The sequence below is a fragment of the Lepidochelys kempii genome, chromosome 12 (genome assembly GCF_965140285.1).
Source record: "Lepidochelys kempii isolate rLepKem1 chromosome 12, rLepKem1.hap1, whole genome shotgun sequence".
In the NCBI taxonomy this organism is placed as follows: Eukaryota; Metazoa; Chordata; order Testudines; family Cheloniidae; genus Lepidochelys; species Lepidochelys kempii.
Genome location: NC_136391.1, coordinates 29,253,143 through 29,276,854, shown reverse-complemented (window position 1 = coordinate 29,276,854; position 23,712 = coordinate 29,253,143). Strand labels below are relative to the sequence as shown.

At 38.6% G+C, this 23,712-nt stretch overlaps 1 protein-coding gene across 5 annotated transcripts in view; it reads right to left on the bottom strand.

Annotated features, from left to right (window-relative positions):
- Positions 1 to 633: 633 nt before the first annotated feature.
- The window catches only part of CDH8 (cadherin 8), a 196,542-nt gene continuing 173,463 nt past the window's right edge, over positions 634 to 23,712 (bottom strand). For 3 of the 5 annotated variants that reach the window (XM_073307974.2, XM_073307972.2, XM_073307979.1), the window contains 2 exons: positions 4,071 to 4,322; positions 634 to 2,722 (listed from right to left, as the gene is read on the bottom strand). In XM_073307974.2, coding sequence (XP_073164075.1) covers positions 2,229 to 2,722; positions 4,071 to 4,322 — 746 coding nt within the window. In that variant the 3' untranslated portion in view covers positions 634 to 2,228. Of the gene's footprint in view, positions 2,723 to 4,070; positions 4,323 to 6,757; positions 6,832 to 23,712 lie in introns of those variants that run through there. The other 2 variants (XM_073307975.2, XM_073307977.2) reach the window with 2 other exon arrangements.

The following is a 23,712-nucleotide window of genomic DNA, read 5'->3' as shown; positions in this document are numbered from 1 at the left end:
AGCGTTGTGTAAAGCTATTCAGATGGAACTTGTGAATACAGCCTAATTTAAATAAATTGGAGACTTCATTAATTTCATTAAAACCTTTACAATGCATTTAGAAGTGGTGTTAGCATATTAGTTATCTGCAAACTGCAGTCATTAAAGGCAGCTGCGGCATAGCTGAAGCAAATGTCAATGTTTCCATTTTGAAATGCATGCAGAGTTGGGGCTGATGCGTCAAGCTACTTTTGTTTGTAGAAGAAACATAACTGAGATTCCTAGAGACAATAATTTCTTTTTATTGGCAACATTCAAAAAAAGTTTGGGAGGTTAATTTTCAGCATGGCACACAGAAAATTAGACATATGCATAAATCCTCTTGTGGTATGAGGTTGCTGCATGTTTAATTCTCCTTGCACTGTCCCCAAATTGCCCCAAACATCTTTTTCTTTTGTTATTCTGACTTTATCCCCTATTTTAAACAGGGTATTGATGTGATTACCAATAGTGAACTATTTAATTGATTAATAAATGACTGAAGAAACTGTAGCACTCAGAGGTTTATAAAGAACTTTTTAGCTATTCACAGCTGATGATTCCTCTCTGTAGGGTACAGGTTAAACTGAAAAGAAACAGTGATCACAAGAAAGGTATTTATAAAAATATATTTCACAAAGTAGGAAACAATACAGGAGTTTCTCTGAATACAATACATGAAGTAAATAAACAAATGATAATATAGCATCAAAACAAAGTAGAAAATTCAAATGATTTGCATGTAATACTCAGTTTTATTATACAATTGCTACTTCTAAATGGCAAGTTTGCATTACAAATTGAATATGCTTGCAGCTCCTAGTGCTGTTTTCTGTGTGTGTGCAAGAGCCCTGGTGCATCACCATGAATATTATATAAAAGAAATGCTAGTAACAGAAGCAGTAAAATTATGTACATACTGGTTCCTGCTCTAATACAGTGGAGAACTATAAGCATTGTTTTACTGTACTGTGTAATGTGTGGATTTCTAAAAGTCTACAGTTTAAATATTCACATGAACCAGTTTACTTCCAGCTGTTTGTGCTTGTATTAAAAATGCCAGTTACTAGATTTATGAAGAAAATATAAAACTGTCAAAAGTTTTTATCTGGGAAAGTTTTATTCCTGCCAGCATTCACTTAAAACTCAGCTACTGCAAATGGATAGGTTACTGCTTTAACCTGCAACAAATTGTTATTTTCTTTTCAAAATGTACATGTATTAAACATTGATTTTATATATAGAAAAAACTCTAAAGGTTTGTTAATGGATATAATTTAGTTTTCTTTATATTCTTACTCTATAGATTATTACCCTTAATAAATAAAATCAGTAATGGACATCAATAAAATATTTATTTCAAGGATTAAACAAATAAATTCAATCTTTAGCAATAAAATCATTAATTGTTTCATATATGTAAGTTCATCTCCTTTCACAGTTTCTTTTTCTTTCCCCTTTCAGAAGATGGAGTAGAGGATAAGAGTGTTCCTTCTTCTAGAAAACAATCGTCTTTTAAAGTAGGGTTTTGAACCCCCACTCTTGATCCTCAGCATATTGGTAGGGTTTATAATCCCATCACTGGAATGGATTAAGAACATGTGAATATTTTAAGGCTTGACACAATATTTAAAGATGACATTCAGTCTGTGGTTATGTGGCCAACAATTACTGTATGTACAATGTATGGTCACTGCACAGTAGAAGCCAGTAGGGATTTACAGTGTTGTTTCCATTCAGCATTGCAAAGAAGACCAGATATTGCTTTTAACATTTTTGTGGCAGGATCTTTGTTGGCAATGCGGAAACAAACCATTAGCTTTACATACTGACAGCCGATTCTGTTCAACAGCAGAATCATTGTAAGTCCATTATCTAGAAAAGCACCTTTTTCTTTTCATTCCTTTCATTTCACTGAAGATTATCAAAGATCCAAATCTCCATCTTCAGAGTGGTCAAGTGAATATCGAATATCCAAAGACTTCTAGACACTCCACATACTTTACTTCACACTCCACAAGACTTATACCTCCTAACATATACTTTTTTTTTTATTCAACATTACAATGAAGGTGATTTTATGATTTTTTAGATGACTGGCGCTAAACTTGCCTCTAAAACAAAAAGCCACATTAGTCGTAACTAATAACAGTGGCCCTAGAATATTATATGATCCTTAAGTCAAGAGTGAAAAAGTTTGTAATCCACTGTCAAGTTTCTTTGTCACTTTCTCCGACTGAGTAAAGTTCTCCAAGTCTTTTAAAGCGGGGACCCCATTCACTGAGGTAGTCAAAATTCTGATCTGAGTCTGATGTAGACGACTCCAAAGAACTAAGGGAACCAGCCACTGAGCCTCTTCCTTCATAGCCATAAATCTGGATAGAGTCATAAGGTGGAGCCGTGGGATCATTATCAGCTTCATGAAGCCTTACGTTAATAAATTCATCAACGTCAACACCATTAGGAACAGGTGCAAGCCCCTGCCTGGGCATAAATTGAAGATCAGGCTTAATATCCTTACGGGGTAAAAATCCATTAATTCCATCTGGATTTTGCAAAGTTGCAATGTCAAAAGCTTCTGTATCTTCTTCGCCACCTCCTTCATCATCATAACGGATTATATTTTCCCTCACGTCTTCCTCATCTTTGATAATCAGAGGCTCATTTTTATGTCTTCTCAATGTCACAAACAGCACCACAATAACTGTAAAAAAGCATCACAGGCTGATTAGTTAAGAAAACATCTAATCAAAACATCTGTAAACTAGATTTTTTTGTAGAGGGCTGCAGACGGTATCCTTCTACAACAGTAATAAAGCCATGATAAAAGCTGAAAGAGCTAGAAATGTAACACACTGGTGGAATGATGAAAATTTGATCAGGAGCTAGGGGGAAGGAGCTCTTCCTTCCTATTACTGTAACCCTATATTTATAAAATAGTTTATTTAGGCCCTTTTTAAAAAAAAAGTCAGAATTTTGAATGTCTCCATTTCTAAGCTTCACTTCAGACAGGTTTGGCCTGATTTTCAGATGACTGATTTCTGAGAATTCCCAATCCCAACCGAAATCAATAGGAACTGCTCAGCATCTCTGAAAATGAGACCCTAGTGCCTAGATGCACAAAGGTATTTAGGTACTTAACTCCCATTGATGTACTTTTATGAATCTGGGCTTACTTGTCTAAAGATGGGCAAGCAAAAATGGAAACAACCAAAATTAGGTGACACTTTTTGAAAATATGGCTCTGATCATAGTCACAGGAAGAAATCTTTTGTTGACCTGTTGCTCGAAGGCCATACAGTACCACAGGAAGGAGAGTGAAAATATAATTGGGGGGGAGGGGAGGGTTAGATCATGTTAATTTTAGAATTATCGGTAGGTGCACAAAGAGTTGGGCTTTTGTTACTATTTGTTGGTTTTGCAGCTTAATTCTGAAACCTGTTACTCAGCAGAGCAACAGGGCTCTTCCATCACAGTTCTCTTTTACTTGCTGATGTCATATTCTACTTTTTTATGTGTTTGATTCAAATATACTGTGCTGCTTATCTTGTAAAACTGCAATATCCCCTAAACCATTACAGTCTGGAATAAACTCATACAAGTCTTGGAAGAAATAGCACATAACAAATAATTCATTTTCCATCATCCACAATATAGTCTCAGTTCACCTTCTTATTCAACATTTCTAAAGCCTTATGTGACTTGGTAGATTTGATTTCATAATACAACTTTTATTTAAATTCAATTTCTATGTAAGGATCTTTGGAATAGGGACTGTGCTTTCTGTTTTTGTACAGCATCTAGCACAATAAAGCCAGTCCTGACTGGGTCTTAGGGCACTAATATAATTCATATATATTCTTTTTCTTCTTCTAGCCTTAGTCCCAGCTATATGCAATTGAAGCAATTCCTCCAAAACTCCACAGCTACTCAAATCTCTCTATATTAATACTAATAATTAGATAATATTTTTCCAGATAGCATCACCTTTACCATTTGGTTTCTTTGTTTATTTATAGTCATTTATAACCAGAAAAATGTTGAATACATACCTAGCAGCAAAATGATGCATGCTAATATGGCAATTAAGGCTCCCATACTGAGTCCAATAGGAAGTACATAAGCTTCAACATTACAGGACTGGACAACACCATCACTGCTGCAACCGCAGACCCGAATTGTAAGGGTGCTGGTGCTGCTCATGGGAGGATTTCCACTATCACTTATTATGATTGGTAAAAGATACACTTCTTGCTTCTGACGGCTGAATCCACTGTGCTTTGCCAAAATGCTGAGTGTATTATCTGGAAAAGCGAACATTTAAACAGTTGGATCATTTCAAAATAGCTGCTAAAACAATTTTCCCCTAGTTCATAAATCCCCCGCAAAAGCACATACAAACTGTGTCACGCACATCACCCCTGTTCCCCAGCCCCAGCCCCGCTTACCAGATACATAAGGCACTGACCTTCTCAGCTTGCCCATTCATAAAAACTAACTTCACTAAACCAGTGCATGGAAAAGCATTATTTTTTAAAGTAATCCCACCTGCTATTAGTTCATTTAATAAAATACTTCAATCAGTCAACACAAATTGTGTTTATTAATTTTACATTGAAGCTACATAGTATTGCTCCCGCAGTAAAAGAAGAATTTTTGTTGTTTAACGTGGCAGAATTGTATAGAAGAAAACCAAAAGGAAGTGATAGTTTGGATTAAAAACTGTGGGCCTGATTTTCAAAGGTGATTAACATTTATTTGAATGGTAGTCATTGGCACCTTGAAAACTAGACCCTGTTTTCTTTTGAAAAAAAATAAGAGAAACTGATTCCAGATCATCCTAGCCCGCAATCTTGCAAAGACTTATGAACATGCTTTAATTTTATGCATGGTAGTTGCCCCATTGACTTCAGTGTGTAAAGCTACCCTTTACCATTGGCAACATCTCCAGCATTGTGCACTGGAACTGAGCGCAGTCACTAATGCTCGAAGAGTGACAAGGGAAGAGAAGAGATTTGCCACAATTACAACTGGAAGAACTGCCTTCACTTTGGCAAGTTTTTTTTTTCCGGTGGTGTTTTAAACAGAATTTTGGTAGGTTGTTGGTTCGGAGATTCTAGGAAGTCACCATCAAGAGATCAGTTTTGGCCATCAGCTGCCTGTTTGTTGGCTTTGTTTTTTAAAGAGATATATGTGGTAATGAAGTTGTGCTAATATCAAGGATCACTCAGCTAGATGGTATACATGGGCATTTGCTTTACCCATGTGGTTAGGGTGAATATTTGATTTACGAATCACACGTACTGCTCTCACACATATAGTTAACCTCTTATACTCTCACAGCTTTCAACCACAGTGGACACAATTAAAACAATCAAGATTTAACTCCTGCAGTAGTTAAATTTACTGTGCTATTTGTGATATTTTAAATATAGGCAATACTGTAAATACTGTGATGTGGCAAATGTTGATTTTGTTTAATGGTACCTAATATATGTAGCTGTACATCAGATAACTGACTCAGATTCTCAAATAATTACTGAATTTAGTTCCTCGCTTAACATAAGAGATTTTCTATTGCCTTTAGGTAACCATAGAATCCAAGCATTTACCAGCCCACCCCTTTCTGATATAAATGATTTTGTATGTGGCAGAATGTTCACATTTTAACCACTATAAGTAAGCACTTAAAATATACAAGGGACTTTGATTTATTTACATACCTTTCATCTTAGCTTTTAACTGCTTGATTCAGAGGAACTAATAATAAAAATCAGTGTTTTGAGTTATGCCCTAACAAAATGCATGGTGATTCACGTTAACTTGATTTGTATATTCCTTCACGAAAAATAATAATAATAAAATAATTACCCCAGACCCCCTATATACAAGTATTATGATGTTTATATGTCTTTCTGAAAACCCTAATATCATTAATGGAAAATGGAAAGATAAAGCTATATATCACATTTGGGGCTGAAAGGTTAGATTGCACTCTTCTCAGTAACCTCTTTTCTCCTGTATTCCTACAGTAAATGTGCTTGAAATACTATGAAAAAAGCAGTCTCCTGATATCTTGTGTTATGAAATGGTTTTGACTTAATCGCTAAATGACATTTCATGGAAAGCAGGGAATTGAAGAGGGAGGATTGTGTGGGTGGAAGGGAGAGAAAATTGAAAGATAGGCAAAGTTCATACAACCGACAGATAGTACAAAGGCCCCTCTCCTGAGATGTGGCTGAAAAACATTCAGTGCAGCTCAAGAGGTGGTGGGTGTACGTGGGCACCAAGGTACCTCTGAGATACCTTTCTGCTCCCTTGATCCTAGTGCCATTCAGGTTTCTGGTCTACACTGGAACTCCCTTAAGGCTGTTCTATTTATACCAAATTTTCATGGCCTCAGGGGCCATTCCAACAGCAATAGATCACTGGGGCAGTGACCACTAGCATGAGCCCAACATAAAAGAAAGCATGCTCAGTGCCCCCAAAGAGCTTGAATCCTGTAAAATACAAAATAAACTGCAAGAAAGAGATGGAAGGTAGGGGAACGGGTGGGGGGAAGCTATTCAGGTGGTTGGTCACATTCTGATAAAGTTTTAAAAATATAGTGCTCTGTTCTTGGTGTGTGTACCCGCCCGTGCATGCACACACATTCATTTAGGTGAGGGTAGATAGAGAATACAGACAACTCCATACTACCCAACGATAATACCCTAGAAAATACTTACTAGTAGATGTGGTATTACTGATATAACAGGAGTAACTTCTATAACTGATTGAGCCTGTACCTGGGTATTAGAAACCGGAAAGGTTCTTGTAGTTGACCAATTAGTTCCATAAACAGAAGAAGAAAAGAGGGAGTTGGCTGGCGCTTAGAGCAGGGAAAAGAAGATTAGGACTCCTTGGAACCTACTTCTCCACTCGCATACACCAGTTTCATGATGGTGTAGCCACAAGGACTGGGTGAGAAATGGTTTTCCCATCCCATGAGAATGTAAGAGTTCAATAAATGTCTCCATCCCAAACTGGGAGAAAAAGTCAAATTCTCAAAAAAAAAAAAAATTGTGGTCCAGAACGCCTCCTCCCCCCCCCCCAAAAAAAAAAACAGTTCAGGTCATTCAACACATTTTGTTTCAATAATTTCAAAACACTTTTTTTAGATTTTGACCTTGTTTTCCTCTTTTTTATTTTTTTTTTCATATAAATTAAGTTACATTTCTAACTGAAGTCATTTTGAACTAAAATCAAACCCCCTTTTTGTTTAGAAATTGTCAAAATGGTATATTTAGACAATTTAAAAACTTTTACTCACCATTTTATTGAGTCAGGAAACCTGTCTAAAACAACCCTTTCCTGTGAACAGTTTCAGTTTCAATGAATCAATATTTTTGGCAAAAAAAGTGTAATCAAAAATTTCCCAACCAGCTCTAATAATCACGTGGGGTGTGTTTACACTGCATCTGGCAACAAGTTTCCCAGCCACGGTAGACAAGCTCCCACTACCTTGAGTCAAGCGAGCACACTAAAAATAGCAGCATGGATGCTGAAGCTTGGGCTCCCAAGCCCACCTGACCCGCTGGATCTGAACTCAGGCGGTAAGCCTCTGCCAGGGCTGCAAAATTCATGCTGCTATTTTTAGCATGTGAGCTTGAGCCAAGCTAATGCAAGTCTATCTACCGAGGTGGGAAGCATGCTCCCAGCTGCAGTGTAGATACATCCATAGTGTAGCAGAGGAGAGAACCAGGGCTGCTTCTACTAGGTTCAATTTCAAACATCCCTCCTCCCAAAATTCAGGGGTGCTTAGTTTCACGGTTCTGATTTAAAGAGGACCTAAGTATTTAGATCTGCATTTGAATTTTAGAAATATTTAGAATAGACATTCAGACAAAGACCACCATAAATCAAAATAGTGAAATTATAAAGGAACATTTTTGAAGTTGAAGCTGATTAGAGCTGAATACCTCTCTAGTACAGAAAGGATTCTCCTTCACTTTTCAACCGTGGGAATCAGATTTTCCTTACGTCTTCTCAAGTTAGCAACAGTCACATCACAACTGATGGCACCATGGAGCTAAATAGATAGTCTAGTCCTTTCTCATGTCCTTTTTGGAATTATAGAAAGCATGCCTGTTTATTAAAGCTAAATTTCAGGTGTGAGTTCTCAAGGATTTAGACAATCCAAACAGCATCAAACTCCTTAATTATACCCCTTATTCTGTGTGCCACTCTGATGTAATGGAGAAGATATATGTGTATGGAATCAATGATTAGTACATCTTCAGAATGAAGCACAAACTGCACTTCTTTACACTGGTTAAAAATGTCAGAGGTGACACTGAAATGCACATATAGTAACAAAATCTCCCTCCGATCTCATACACACTCACCAGCGGAATTGCATGGTATCAAGCATCCAAATATAAAGAAAAAAAGCGACATTACTAAAATTATGCTGTAGTTTAGTTTATTTAAGGGGTTTTTTTTAAATTAACCTAATTTCTTTTGTAGGAATAATCTTGGAATATCCTAGCAGGGCACGTTCAGCAAGTTGTGTTTTCTCCTTCCTAGTCCCAGTCACTATTTTGGTGAGATTTTTTTTTAACACATTTCTGTACTTTTTTTTTTTTGCAATGACCATTTAAAGAGGTTTAAGCATGAGTTAGATCCATAATCCTTTTATTTAGTAAAACAAAACTAAATCCCAGTTCTCCACTGAGAACCACACCCCTGTGTTGAAGTCCATGGGACTGCACATAGTTCTCAAGGAGCAGGACCATATATGGTTGTTTTGTTCACATTGTTCCTATTCTCTCTTCTTTCTCCAGACATGATTTAAAAAAAAAAAAAAAAAAAAAAAAGCAGCTGAATGTCTTGGGCTCAATCCCTACCCTCTCGCTATCTTGTATCTAAGACATAGTCCTGCATGGGATAGCATCATGCATGGGGTCATTTTCCTATTGGGAGCTCCAGAGGGGCTTGTGCCTTAAACACATACAATGATTTCCAGTTCCAGAGACCCTCCCACAAAGAAACCACTTGCCTCTGTGACTAGCCAACTCTGCTAAACCTGGCCCAGCCTGTACCCTTTGGAAAGGGTAGCACTACTGTGAGTGCACAGTCTTTATGCTGGTTGAGCACAAAGCCCCCTTGGGAAGGCTCCTTGCATTCCATTCCTGGCCTCCTCCTCCTCTCCCCATTACAGACAGGAAGGGTCAGACACCGGCTTTGACATAAAACAAAAATATATATTTTTTGTTTGCAGCTCCCCCTTCTTTCTGACGCAGTCACTCTATTCCTATTCAGCCCAGTGTCACATGTTGAGGGTGTAGAACAGGCAGATTCAGATGAGTCATGAACAAAAAGGACAGGCTGTGCAAAGAGATATTCTCTTTACTGGGCCCTGCTTGCACAATGAGCTTCATAAATAGCTACTTCTCCCATGCTGCCCTTCCCCTATTACCCTTTCACACACAAGAGTGCATCTAAATCATTCAGCCACTAGGTGGCTCCACTGAAACTTCCATGAGAAAGAACACTGACTCACAAGAATAATGCAAAAACGGCAGCTGCCATTGCATGAAGAGGGGATTCATGTATGTTTAAAGATGTTTACAAACAATGTGATGACAACAGATCTTTCAGTTACAGCACAAGGAAGAGGGGATGGAACAATGTCTACTGGGAGGGCCAGAGAGGGGGAAGAGAGGAAGAACTGGAGAGCAATGTAAGAGGGAGGAATTGGATGCCACGGGGCTAAAGTGGAAGGGCAAAGTGTGTGTGGGGGGGAGAATTGGGGAAAACACATGGGAAAAGGACTGGAGAAAATGGGATGGAGGAGAACTGGGATGGGGACAATGAAGGACCCATTTTTTCCACCCTTGCTCATGCTGGGTGGTATGTTACCTTGCAAATAGTCCTATTGATTTCAAGAGGACTACTTCTCACCGAGTAAGGTACTACTCAGTATGAGTAATTTGGCCCAGAAGAAGGGGAAAAGAGAGGACTAAACTTGCTCTTTGGGCAGTGACTGTCATTTACTACATATTTATACAGCTAGCACCTAGCACCATGTGAGCTAAACCTGGCTGGCCTGTAGGTACCAACGTGATATAAGATGAGACAGTAGACAAAAAGAGGAGAGAGAGAGAGAGAGCTTTGTGAGCTAGAAGAAGACTACTGTTGAGCTAAATGATAATTAACCTTAAATATGGTGATGTAGATATCGAGGAGACACACGGGTGGGGATCAATCAGATGTGCCCACAGTGGTAACCTGAACCTGTCCTCAGGAAAAAAGCAGAGGGTGACATTAAGAAAATTGTTTTGACAATAGATAGAAGCTGCTAACTGCTGCTGTGGGAATCATGTTAACAACAGCCTCTAATTTGCCACCTCAAAGTAAAAGAAGAAGAAAATGTCACCTAGTGCTGCTGGAAATATGGCCTGTACATGAAAAGCAACAGCCCCCAGCTTGCCTTTTATTTAGTTCCTAAAACTTGAAACTTGCAAATAAATCACACCAGCTGATTACTAATAAATTCAATTTATCTGATTTGCTTTCCCCTCCCTGTGGACCCTTTCTTTATAGTACTTGTAGCTGCAAAAGCAGCAGGCAGCTCCTCCAGGAACAGACACCAATGCTGCTGCATGAATTAACTTGGCAGCAGATGCTCAGCAGGGTAGAGGATGATCACTCTCCACTCATCTCTCTAATTAACCTGCTGATCCTTCATTATAGCGCAGTCCATGTTATTTATTTATTCACACTACTTTTATCATAAAACAAAGAAAATTACATAAAGTGGGGGACAAAAAAAAACCCCAAAACCCTCCATGTATTAATAAAGCTCTGACTGAAGCTGACAGAAGCAGAGATATTCAAAACTGAGGTTCATGGATGCACAGAGGATTCAGACACACTGTTCAGAGAATCCATGAACATCCATAGTAGTCACAGTGACAAACACCCTTGCTGCTGAATTCTGCTATGAACTATAGGACATTGATGGAGTTCATTGGAATACCCAAGTTTCTTTAAATATCAGTTGTTCACTGGGGAGGGAACAGGAGATGCATTTTATCCTGAGGCCTGGAGAATGGTGTGATATGAGTCTGGAGTGAAGAATTAGGCCTCTGGTAGCTCAGTCAGCATAGTGGTCAAGAAATTTGTCGTGATTCAAGCAAAATTCTGCTGTTATTTACTCCAATAATTATGTTTTTTGTAACTCAGAGCAGAATTTGGCTTTGGCCATTTATTTTAACCAAACACAAAATTGGTAATTTAAGTCTGAGAATGAGTTTCAGTTTCTTGGCATGTCTCAATACAATGTACTTCAGTGGAGGCACAAAAATGGGAGTCCTGGAACAATGAAATATTAAGCATATGCTGATTGTGTTGTTTAGTGAAAGCATCATTTTGATAAATAGTTTGGCAATGTCAAATAAATCTGACATCCTATGGAATCACATTGTTTTGATTTCATTTGTGCACCTTATGTTTTTCTTGGAGTTTTTACGATGTTTCCCCCCTTTCACTCTCCTTGTGCTCAAAACTGGCTGAATCATTCTTGCTCAGACTTCCACACACACACAAAAATATCCACAATTTTGGATGGATACCAATCTTAGAATATCTCAGCCAAAATTATGAAAGTTTCAAAAATTACAAGGGACTAAAACGCAGGAGGATAGATTGGATAGTGTGCAACTTTATTTATGCCAGTTGCTGCCGCTCCTACTATCATGATACAAGGACCAACCCCAATCCACAATATGTGCAAAGCTTGAACATGATCTTTCTAATGATTCAAAAGCAGTTCACTGAAAATATTTAAAAATTAGCGTTGTGGCTGTCTCTGTACTTACAAGTTTTGTCTATAAGTGGATTTGCCAAATTCCCATAAAATAGACAGCTGTGGAAATATTTCCAGCACAACTGAAACCAAGAAGTGACAATGGTGCCAGTACTTGTAAGATGGCTAGTGTGATTTCTAGACCCAAATGGCATGTAAAAGCACCACTTAGAACTTGTTCCTGCACAGGGCTGAGTGCTTCCTGAAGGCTTCCATGAACCCTCAGCTCTCACTGAGCTGTTCTGAGATCGCTGGATGAAATGGTACAAGGGCAAGCGAAAAGTGTTATCACAATGCCCAAAAGTTTCAAAGTAAAAAGCCATGTTCATGTCAAAGTGTGTTGATTTTATTAAGCAAAATGCTAACCCAAAACATATGTACATAAAAGTGACATAGTAGACATGAGTGGGCTTTGTGACACTGGCACCAACCTTGATTAACCTGCATGTGAAAATAAAAAAGCTGGTCCTCAAAATGGAAAGACGCATACAGAAAATGCGATTTACAATTTTTAAGCGTTTGAAGAAAGTAACACCAGCAGTCAGTTTACATTCAAGTGTAACTTTGTGCATGCACTTCATCTTGCTTCTTTAATTCCTTGACACACTCTATTTACAGATCAGTAGATTTTCCTGCTGGGTAAGCTTCCACCTTCCTAGCTTTTTTTCTGTCTCTCTCTTTCTCTCCCTTTTACAGTGCTCTCAGAAAGATCAAATCATTAATGGTATTAAAGACTTTGTGGTAGAAATTATTATCTATGCTGGATATATTACTTACACGAAGAAAGAGTTTTTAATTGGAAATTTTACAGCTGGAAACCTCAGCACTGTAGAGCTGTGTATTTCTTCACATTTATTGGAGCTAATATGTATTGTACAGGGTTTGAATAAATACTATCATCATAGGTGGCTTTTTATATACACTTTGGAGAGCTAAAAAGCAGTTTCTCCATAATACAAAGAGCCCTGTCGGATAATATGGACAGCAGTAACGATATTCTTATTAAGATGTTCCGTGCATTTTAGAAGTGAAAATACGAGGACATTTCATTCATTTTTATCTCGTTCCATAAGTGATAGGAGTTCTCCTGGAGAGTTTTAAAGCATTTAATAATAAAGTCATCAGTAAGTAAGTTGGAATGGGAACTCTCACAAAACAAGCACAGAATCAAAGAAATGAAAGTCATACATTTAGTAGCCAAATATAAGTCTATAGAGGGGGAAAATACCAGACAAATGCTTGGAGAACATTTCAGCTCTTTACATGACTATTAATTCACTTTAATCCACATGACTATTAATCCATTATGCCTCCTTACTACTATTAACTATGATAAGTCAATGTCTTCAGATCACCTAGCAATACCTTGTTCATGTATTAACTTGCTGATTGACAATTATGGTCAAATTTTCAAAAGGTAGAGACCCCAGCCAACCCCCAATACATGCACATTGAAAGAACTCTAACTTAGATTGTTAGCTCTTTGAGGCAGAGACCATCTTTTTTCTCTCTGTTTGTACAGCACCTAGCACAATGAGGTCCCGGCTCCTTGATTTGGGCTCCTAGGCACTATAGTAATACAATAATAATAACAAATGAACACTTGGTGCCTCATTGTTCTACACACTGTACATACACAGTAAGAGACCGTCTCTGCATTGGAGATCTGACAGTGTTAAGTTGGGGTTTTAAGGGAGTCTAATACACAAGATAGATACAGAGCGGGAGGAAAGAAGGATTATTATCCCTATTTTACAGTATGGAAAATGAGGCAAAGAGAGATTAAATGACTTTTCTAAGCTCACACAGTAAGGCTGCTATAGACCCAGGGATTGAACCCAGAGCTCTTCAGTCCCACTCTATTGCCTTAATCACAAGACTACCTTCAGAGGGGTAGCCGTGTTAGTCTGTATCAGTAAAAACAACAAGGAGTTCTTGTGGCACCTTAGAGACTAACAAATGTATTTGGGCATAAGCTTTTGTGGAATATAACCCACCTCATCAAATGCATGGAGTGGAAAATACAGGAAGCAGGTATAAATATACACATGTGAAAAGATGGCCCCCACTTCGTAAGGCAACTCCCATCTTTTCATGTGCTGTATATTTATGCCTCCTTCCTGTATTTTCCACTCCATGCATCTGATGAAGAGGGTTATATCCCACAAAAGCTTATGCCCAAATACATTTGATAGTCTCTAAGGTGCCACAAGGACTCCTCATTGTTAAGACTACCTTACTTTCTTGTATTCCTCTATGTTAACACAATCACAGTGACAATAAAAAAATCAGTGAACCCCAAAACTGTAAATTTTTATTTGTAGAGGCAGGACCAAAATTAAGTACACACCAAACAAGTCACTCTCACAGTCCTGTACATTTGGGAACCCTCTGTGAGCTCAGCTGTTCAGGAACGCATTTCCTTTTTCTGGTTCTAGCAGACTCAGAGAAAAAGATCAATCTCTTTTCTAGCATCAGGAATTTAGGAGCTAACTCAAAGCCCAGCCCCTTCACTACTCACAATGTAACAGGAAACAGAAATCCTAGGTAAGGCTACGTTTATGTCATGGAAGTCATGGAAAACATGACTTCCAGAGACCTCCCTGTCATTTTCTGCTTCAGCGCCTAGGTCTATTGGACTGGAGCTGGAAGCCAGTGGGGCCAGGCAGGGATCCAGAAGGGCGACAGCCTCCTCAGGTTACCCCTACTGGTGTCCAGTGATGGGAGACAGCCTCTTCAGGGTCTACCTGCAGGGTTCCAGTGACAGGCGACAGCCTCCTTAGGGGGCCCTCCTCAGGGTTCCAGCCACCAGGGACAGCCTTGTGGGCATGGGGGTGTGTGTGGGGGAGGAACCCTGCAGCTCCCACCCACCAGGGTGGCAGGGGAAACCATGGAGCCGCAGTAGCAAAAGTCACAGGTAGGTCACAACTTCTGTTAATTTTTGTTTATTGCCCATGACCTGTCCATGACTTTTACTAAAAATAACCATGACAAAATCTTAGCCTTAATCATAAGGCTAGCCCTGCGTTGTAAAACTGGTCTAGGAATCCCAGACTATGCTAGCATACAAGGCACAGACACTAGTTCATTGCTCATGAAAGGATTTTATTTACACTGCTGAAAGATACATCTGTGGTTCTTTTACTTAACGATGTTCTTTAGTGTCACACATTTAAACCGTTGTAAAAGGGGAACACAGAACAGGACTACTTTTGATGATGCAAGTTACCATTGCAAACCATATGAGTAAGTGAACATGTGATTAATTTCATTGTGGGAGAGGAGATACAGCATTTTTTTTTTCTAGAGCAAATTGAATGCTTTGGAATACCTAGTTGTATGCCATGTACTTGTAGATGTGTCAGTCCTGGGATATTAGTGAGACAAGGTGGGGGGAAGTAATACCTTATATTGGACCAACTTCTGTGGGAGACCTGAGTTCAGTTCCTGCTCTGCCCTAGCTTGTCTCTCTCATCAACTAGTCCAAGTTGGTCCAATAAAAGATATTACCCCACCCATTCTAAACTACCTGGTGCATCACACATATATAACACCATACAGTAGGTAGGTTCACATGCAAGGTCTGCTTTGAAAAAGGATATTTTAGTAAAAACAAAACGAAGTCATGCTGATCACAAGCACAATATCGCTTGAGTAAAGCCTTTGCATAATCTATACAATAAAGATAAAAATGTCCCATTGAACCAGAAGGCTTACTAAAATAATCTGAAACTAAATTATGTAGTTTTTATGCTACTTTTTGGGTGATCTATGATAACTAAGCTTACAGGCACAGAAACATTCATGGATATTTCAAAATGATCTGCTTTTCATGAGAGCCAACATTTATGATGTATCTTCTGAAAAAAAACAGATTGATAGCTGCTATCAAATTTGATAGTAGATACCAGATACGAAGAAAAAAAATTGCACTGTACAATTTTAGCTGGCTGATCAAATTATGTCATTTACATCCTATTATGTCACATGTCATGCTGACACATGGCTGTGGAGTATAATTTAAGTCACATCATAGATGGTGGACATACACAATGTAACTTCCTAATTGTGAACTCTATTAGTCTGGGGAAATAGCCTTCCAAGAGAAGTATGGAAGACCTAAATGTCTTGAATCATTTAAAATACTGAATAAAATACCAGAGAACCTAGCAGAGAGAACAATATTGCACAGATGGGGAGATCCACTGGATAATTTCATAAATCTTGTACATCCCTAAATTTATGGTTCTCTGCCAACAGCTTAAATAATACTTGTTTATAACATAAATTAACCACTGGATCAACTGGTGGATAATGAGTCTAATGTGTTTACAGAGTATCTATTCCTATGCTGAGATTAAAGTGCACCACGAAGAATTTCAAAATAATGAACAAACTATTTTCTGGTTTATTGTTATCATTCTTATAAGTTAAAATTCCTCAGAAATGAAAAACAATAATGTTTATTCTGCTCTAGTGCAGCACTGACATAAAAAGGGATTATTTAAGTAATAAAAAATAGAGGCAAACAATGCCAAGGTGAAGGAATGGACATTTTTTCCTCCCTTTTGAAAAATGTGAACTTTAAATAATTGTCTGAATAATTTCTAGTTCTATGCCTTTGGAAAAGTCAGAATTTTAGATAATTGTCCCTTAAGTATTCTAAAACTTTCCTGTGACCTTTAGTCCAGCAGAGCTGTAATCATACATACTTGTATGGTCATTTCTAGTCTAGTGGCAACTATTATATTATACATTTGGGTCTGCTAACCCTTTAAAAGCTGGATAGAAACTGCTTTGTCTATGAGGTGATCATACAGAAACTTTGTACTGACAGTATGAGACTGTATTTGTTTTATCTTTAACAGAAAGATGAAGAAACAAGTCAATAATTCAGATGCAGAATCTCTACTTTTTTTTTTTAACTTACATGCAACTATGTATGCCGAGGAATAGGGAGGTACAGAGGACAGCAGATTTGGTTTCCAGATCTATCTCATGTACCTATATGGTCCCCATCACCATGCAGTCTTGAACTGATTTATCTTCCCAACACCCCATGTGAGGGAGGAAAATGCTACCATCCCAATTACAGATGGGGAATTGAGGCAGAGTGACTTGCCCAGGGTCACACAGGAAGTCTGGGGTAGAGTAGGAACTGAACACCATCCAAGTTAGTGCTCTAGCCACTGGAACATCCTTCCTCTCTAAACTCCTATTGACTTCAATGGGGTCAGGTTTTCACCTGAAGTTCTTATCATAGAATCATAGAATATCAGGGTTGGAAGGGACCTCAGGAGGTCATCTAGTCCAACCCCCTGCTCAAAGCAGGAACAATCCCCAATTTTTTCCCAGATCCCTAAATGGCCCCCTCAAGGATTGAACTCACAACCCCGGGTTTAGTAGGCCAATGCTCAAATCACTGAGCTATCCCTCTGTATATTGTAACCTTGTTTCTGTTATTTCTCTATTCCATAGTTGCCTGGTTTTAAAAAAAAATCACTGCTAAAAATAAGAGTCTCTTTTGTGTCTTCAGCACACTTTGTCTTTATCTGAAATGGCAGAATAGTCACCTGGGATACTAACAGATTTAGGGTCAATTTCTGCTCTCAGTTACACTGTTGGAAATCTGGAGTGACTCCATTAATTTCAGTGACCCTTGGATTTTGGTCTTCCCTGTAATTTCTGTGTGTTTTCTCAGTATTAATTGCCACTTATGTGTTTTTCTTAAGAAAGGATGTAGCAGACTTCAGCTGAACCAAGAGGACTCCAAGCTGCAAGTGGAACATCCCTGGCCACATAAAATTTTGTGTGTATGAATTACCACAATTTTCACTGAATTGCCTCCTGTACAACTTCTTTACAGTCAATAGCCTGAGTCTGATCTCACTCACACAGACTCCAGTGGAGCTTCTTCTGATTTATACCCTTGTAAATGGAAATTGGATTCAGACCAATGGAATTGCAAGAGTCATTAAGTTAGCACAAAATTTGGCTCCTCAGTTTTGCCCAGTGTACTCAGTTAGCCAGACACCTTTTTTATTTGTAATCATATTGTTTTGACATGTTGAACATTTCATTCGGATCACATCTCCACATATCACGTGTGTTGAACGTTGCAGCTGTAAACTATGAGAATTAATGCAAGATGCCAAGCTCTAGTATGGAAAAGAGATGAAATGGTTGTCAGATGTGCTTAGCATTAAACATACATTATTAACATGGTAATTTGCATCGTCTAATGGATCATTTTCAGCATCTATATATTATATTTAATTTGATTATGTTGTTCATTTAATCAAAAGTTTCAAAAAGTAATAACGTACTCCATTGGTCATTATTTTAAAATTCTTTGGTGAAACTAGTGGCTATATTCTGACCTGGAGTCATTGAACTTCCAATTAATTAGTATTTATATTTGCCAAATTTGAGCCAGGTGCTATGGGGGCAAATAAAAAGCTAATAACCCCATCCAGAGGGCCTTGCAACCTGAATTTTACTTAAAATAGATTGAAATTTCATAGTATTGATGACTGTGCAACAGGCATTGACATGTGAAATTTAGACATTGAAAATAATGGAAGATATGCATCTAACCCCCCTAAATCATTTTGAAAGTTTCAATTGAGAGAATCTTTCAATGCTCAGCCTCAGATGACATGGGTTTTAGTATACACACACACATATATTATATATATATATCTTTCTCTCACGCAGGTTCAATGAAATTCATGAACCTTTCATTAAACAAAGGATGAGTTTCAAGAATCCCTTCCCTAGCCCCATCTCCTTCCCTCACCCAAGCTATTTTCGCACATGTTCTGGGAAGGATTTCTTAGCTTAAATCAAAACCATGAGAAACTATGAAATTACTCTTGCTTTCTAAAAACCAAACTGAACTAAAAAACAATGAACCCCATGCTATGAAAAAAATAAAATAAAAGCAGAGAGAATTTAAAATATATCTATTTGTAAAAAAAGTGCGTATGGGGAACTTAAGGATCAGGAGTTTCTTTTATATTGGCATTAATCAAATGTTAGCACAAATAACTTAGCATCTCACTGTCAATGCTGAGATGACTCTACGGGTATGTCTACACTGCAAAGAAAAACCTGTGTCACCAAGTCTTTGGGCCTTTCCGGGCTCAGGCTATGGAGCTAAAAATAGCAGGGTAGATGTACCTACTCAGAAGAGCCCAGACTCTGAGACTGTTCCCCCCAACCGGGTTTCAGAGCCTGGGCTCCAGCCTGAGAAAGAATGTCTCCACTGCTATTTTTAGCTCTGCATCCTGAGCCAATTGACCCAGGTTCTGAGACTTGGCGCTGTGGGTTTTTCTTTGCAGTGTAGACATACCCTTATTCACACAGATGCTGACTCTACACACATCTGGAATTTTAAAAGATTTACCAACAGATCGTATAGCACTCCACTACAGCTGACCTGGGATCAACCATATCAACCATATCAGATTTCTATTAGAACATTTAAAAGGGCAAATGGAGGCCATAGTATTTTAGTATTGCCAAACCATTAATTCTTATAATGTGCACTTTGAGATAGTGGCAGAAAGTGGCCACCTGACTATAAAAACTGACTAGAATTTATCAGCAAAGTGCCTGTTGGTACTGTTGTAATACAGGTTCTGTCAGCACTTCCATTACACATTCTTATTTTCAGGGGTTTATAACTCAGCTGTAACTTGCTATGAGAAAATTTTTAGCATGCATAGTCTTTGCCGAAGATCAGTCCAAGCTAAATGTGGCTTAAATTATCTGAGACACTTTAAGGGGAAAAAAAATTGTCACTTGAAATTTCCTTGGAGCTGCCGCAACTCAAACATTGTGCTGTGGTTTTGACCGTGTCTGATCCCGCAGTCTGTCAAGATGCAAAATTCCATTGGACTTCAGTGAGAATAAAGTGTGGGTGTGACTGCAAAAATGTGCCCTTACATATATTTGTAAATGTAATCCATACTGTAAACTAGTGACAGCAGGGGTTATATTTGCTTTTAAATTTTTAAAGTCTGAAATATTGAGGTGTATAAAGTGGCCCCTGGGCACCGGCAATCCAGTAACTATTTTATAAAGGATTTTAGTGTGCACATTATAAATAATAATAGTTCACTGTTGTTCTTATTCCTGTATAAAGTGCCATGGGATATTCTGGAACCCAGTTTCAAAAGGAAAATGCATACAGGCACCCATTTTCTGCATGTATTACCACCTAGATAGCTATAGATAGCCGCAGCTTGCACATGCATTTAGGATAGTATATGTCAAAGCAGGTGTACATATGCACATGCACTGTCCTGTGAATATCAACTCCTTAATGTAAGCGCAGTGTGGACAAAGGTCATAACTGAAGACCCACACACAGTAAAAGTCATAGTTCCCAACATATCTAGCTTGGAAAGGTGAAGGGTTGTCAGCATATGACACTTTGCTTCTGGGCAGAAGAGTTATTTCAAACCTGATGACTAAGCCATGTAAATGCTATAGGCATGCAAACTAATTTGCACCACTGTCAAAACTGGCAGATAAAGTGCTCAACAGTTTTGCAAAAATTGAAACACTTGGCAGATACAATTCATTTGTGTGTGAGAGGAAACAAAAAGCCTATTTAGTTAGTTAGTTTGTTATGAATCACTTTTGTACCAAGCCAAAAACACGTGAGGCAGAAATCAAATATGGAATCCTTCCCACTGCCTCTTTCCTAAGGGGTCTCACTACGTTGATTTTGTGGCTTCTGGGTAAATTGTCCCTTTTCCAGAATTGCCCAGAATTTTAGATTTGTGCACACAATTGGCCAGTGAGATGCCTCAATTGCTTATGGCAATTAAGTAGATTTTTGCAGTTGCTCTTCTGAATACATGGTCTCAATCTCTGGGGCACAGCTTGCACCAGTGTTACTGATAGCCATATCTTGCTTGCCCCTCTGGATTTGCTCCCTCTATCATCTGTAATTCATGGATGAAGAATCCGTAACAGTACAGACAGTAGCTGAGATAATACAACGTGAGATGGACATAGTAAAAATATTAAAAGGAATAAGAATCTCGAGTGATTCTATTGGCTGAGATTGGGGACATGAGAAGATTTTAACAATAATCCAACAAATAATTTTGATCACTGCAAGAAGGCTGAAATAGCTAAGCAGTTAATCAGAAGAGTAGAGGGAAATAAACTTGGAATAGCATGAGAAATTCTGAAGGAGAATGTTAGGTACTCTGAGAAAGATGTTAGCTTCCTTACTGGATGAAACAGAAGATCACAAGGCCAGTTTAAAGGAATCCCAGAACAAGATGAGTGCAAGAATTCTTTATACAAAGTTTTCTGAAGGAACTTCTTCTGAAGTCCATTGAATTCTCAACAACACCACCACCAAACGGAAAGGCATATTTGCTGGTAGCTTCCTGTGTGCCAGGAGACAGTCATGAGAGAAGCATAAAATAAGAGGGTGGATTTTTCATGAAAAAAATCAACTGGAATCTTTACTGATTTAAAAAATTGAGATGTTACTAGAGAAATGGGACTAGTACCACTTCTGGAATAGACTAAGAAGATGCAGAGTGAGATCTGAAGTGTGGTATCCATCCCCAATTACCCTCCTTTATTTTTTAATACTAGAGATCAGCACAAAGATTGTATCCAGATGAACAAGGAATTGAGGAACCTGCTGGTATGGTACCCACCAGCAGGAGCAACAGTATTTCGTGAGACTAGTCCCTCCATGTATTTCACTTGGTTGAGACCTAGACGCATTTACTTATTTATTTTTATGAGGATTTCCTTTGTGGCTCTTATGAAAAATCACAACTTGTATTGATTTATAAGCTGTTATGGTCTCCACCATCATCTGAGCACTAAGCACACATGAAAAAAATGTACCCGTACAGCCCTTCTGGGAGATGAGTATTATCCCCATAGTATATACAGGGAAATGACACACACACAATGATTAAAGAAAAGGAGTACTTGTGGCACCTTAGAGACTAACAAATAAGCACTCCTTTTCTTTTTGTGGATACAGACTAACACGGCTGCTACTCTGAAACCTGACACAATGATTAAGTGACTTATCCAAAGCTTGTACTATTTCTAGGGAAAGACACTCTAAATCTCAGTCCAGTTCCATAATTGCAAGGACATCCTTTGGAGTGAGGCTTGCTAAGGTTTAAAGTGATGCTGGAATGACTTTCCTGTCAGTTATAGGAAGGAAAATAGTTAGAAAATGGCTACATCAAAGATTATTGTTGTTTATTATTTGTATTGTTGTTGTACCTAGGATCCTTAGAGGGAAACTTAGGTATGGCAGTTTACAACAAAACATTTTGATTTCAGTTCTTATGAGTTCCCACCTCCTATATTTTGCTTTGAATTTGGGGTTAGGTTGAATCAAAATCCCCAAGAGAAACTCAAACAAAATCATCAAATTCTACCTGGTTTTAGGTGAAAACCATATAAAACCACTAAGGCATTAATTATATCCTAAGAAAAAAAAAATAACCAGCTTCCATGTGTGGGACAGGCATAAATCTGCCTAAATGTGCAAATATCAGCAAAGATTGCTCAAGTGACCACCTGATTTTTCTCTTGAACAACCTGAAAATTCTATAAGCACTGTGACAAAATGGCCAATGTTGGTACGGTGAGTCCCCCACTTTTCTTGGTGAGGGGGCTAAGACACTATCCTTTTCCCCTGCTCTTGGGCACCGAGGGCACCGCTAGTAGCCCGGGAAGGTGGTAGAGAAGGGAAGCAAGGGAGGGGTCTGTGTTTGCACCTCACTCTGAGCCCCAGCCCCTCTCAACCCCGGCAAGTTTCTTCCTCTCTTCCCCCTTGGGTAGGGTTACTCTCGATTCTTGACCCCAGGGGAGGGAGTCTCCCTGGCCTGCTGGGGCAGGGTCTCCCTTCTTTTGGTTCTCTGGTCTTTCAGGTCTCAGCAACACACCTCCAAACTCCACTCCTCTCTCCTTCTTCACACCCCGTGACTGCCTGAAGCAGGGTTTTTTTATTAGTTTTCTGACAGGGCCTTAATTGACTACAGGTGCTCCAATTAACCTGTAGCAACCCTCTCTAGCCTATATGGAACCACATCTTAATTAGCCTGGAGCTTATTTATCTCCCCTCTATCACTGTCCCACTGCTCCCTGGACCTTCTGTATCACCGCACCCAATGGCCTACGATCTTGCTGATTTTACTGAGATGGTTATAAGCGACACAAGGTAGTATTCTCATTGAAACTCCTGCAGAACTCAGTCGTGCATCCCTTTTCCTATCAGCTCAATTCAAAATATGACAGCCAGATCTTCCTCTGGCATTCTGAATATTATATTTTGGGTCTCTTGTTTAGTGGGTCCCTTAAGGCTCCAGATTGAGGGTATTTCCAAATATCAAATACTAAATTCCAAATAAGAGAGAACTTTTAGGAAGAGAAATATTTTTGTTAGCGAATCGACAAATATAAATCCCTGCTTTACACTGTATGTTGTCTGCAAACTTGATTCTCTCCCTAAAAGAGGTGTATTTATCTGTTTAACTGTACTATAACTTCAGGCAGTGGGAATATCAGTTAATTCTCATCTACTGAGACCCAATGGTTAGAAGAGAAAAAAAATACAACTGAGGGGTGGATGAATTAATTGATATTCTTCCTGACAGCCATTGGAGGATGATTAAAACAGAGCAGGTATGCGGAACCCTTACAAAATTAAATGCAAAACTAAAAATGGACTCATGCCATAATTGCCAATTAGCTGCTCAGAACTACAAAACCAAACACATGCACACAGACCCCCAGCCAATAATGAGGCTGGGGAGAGGGTAGGGAACATTTGTTAAAAT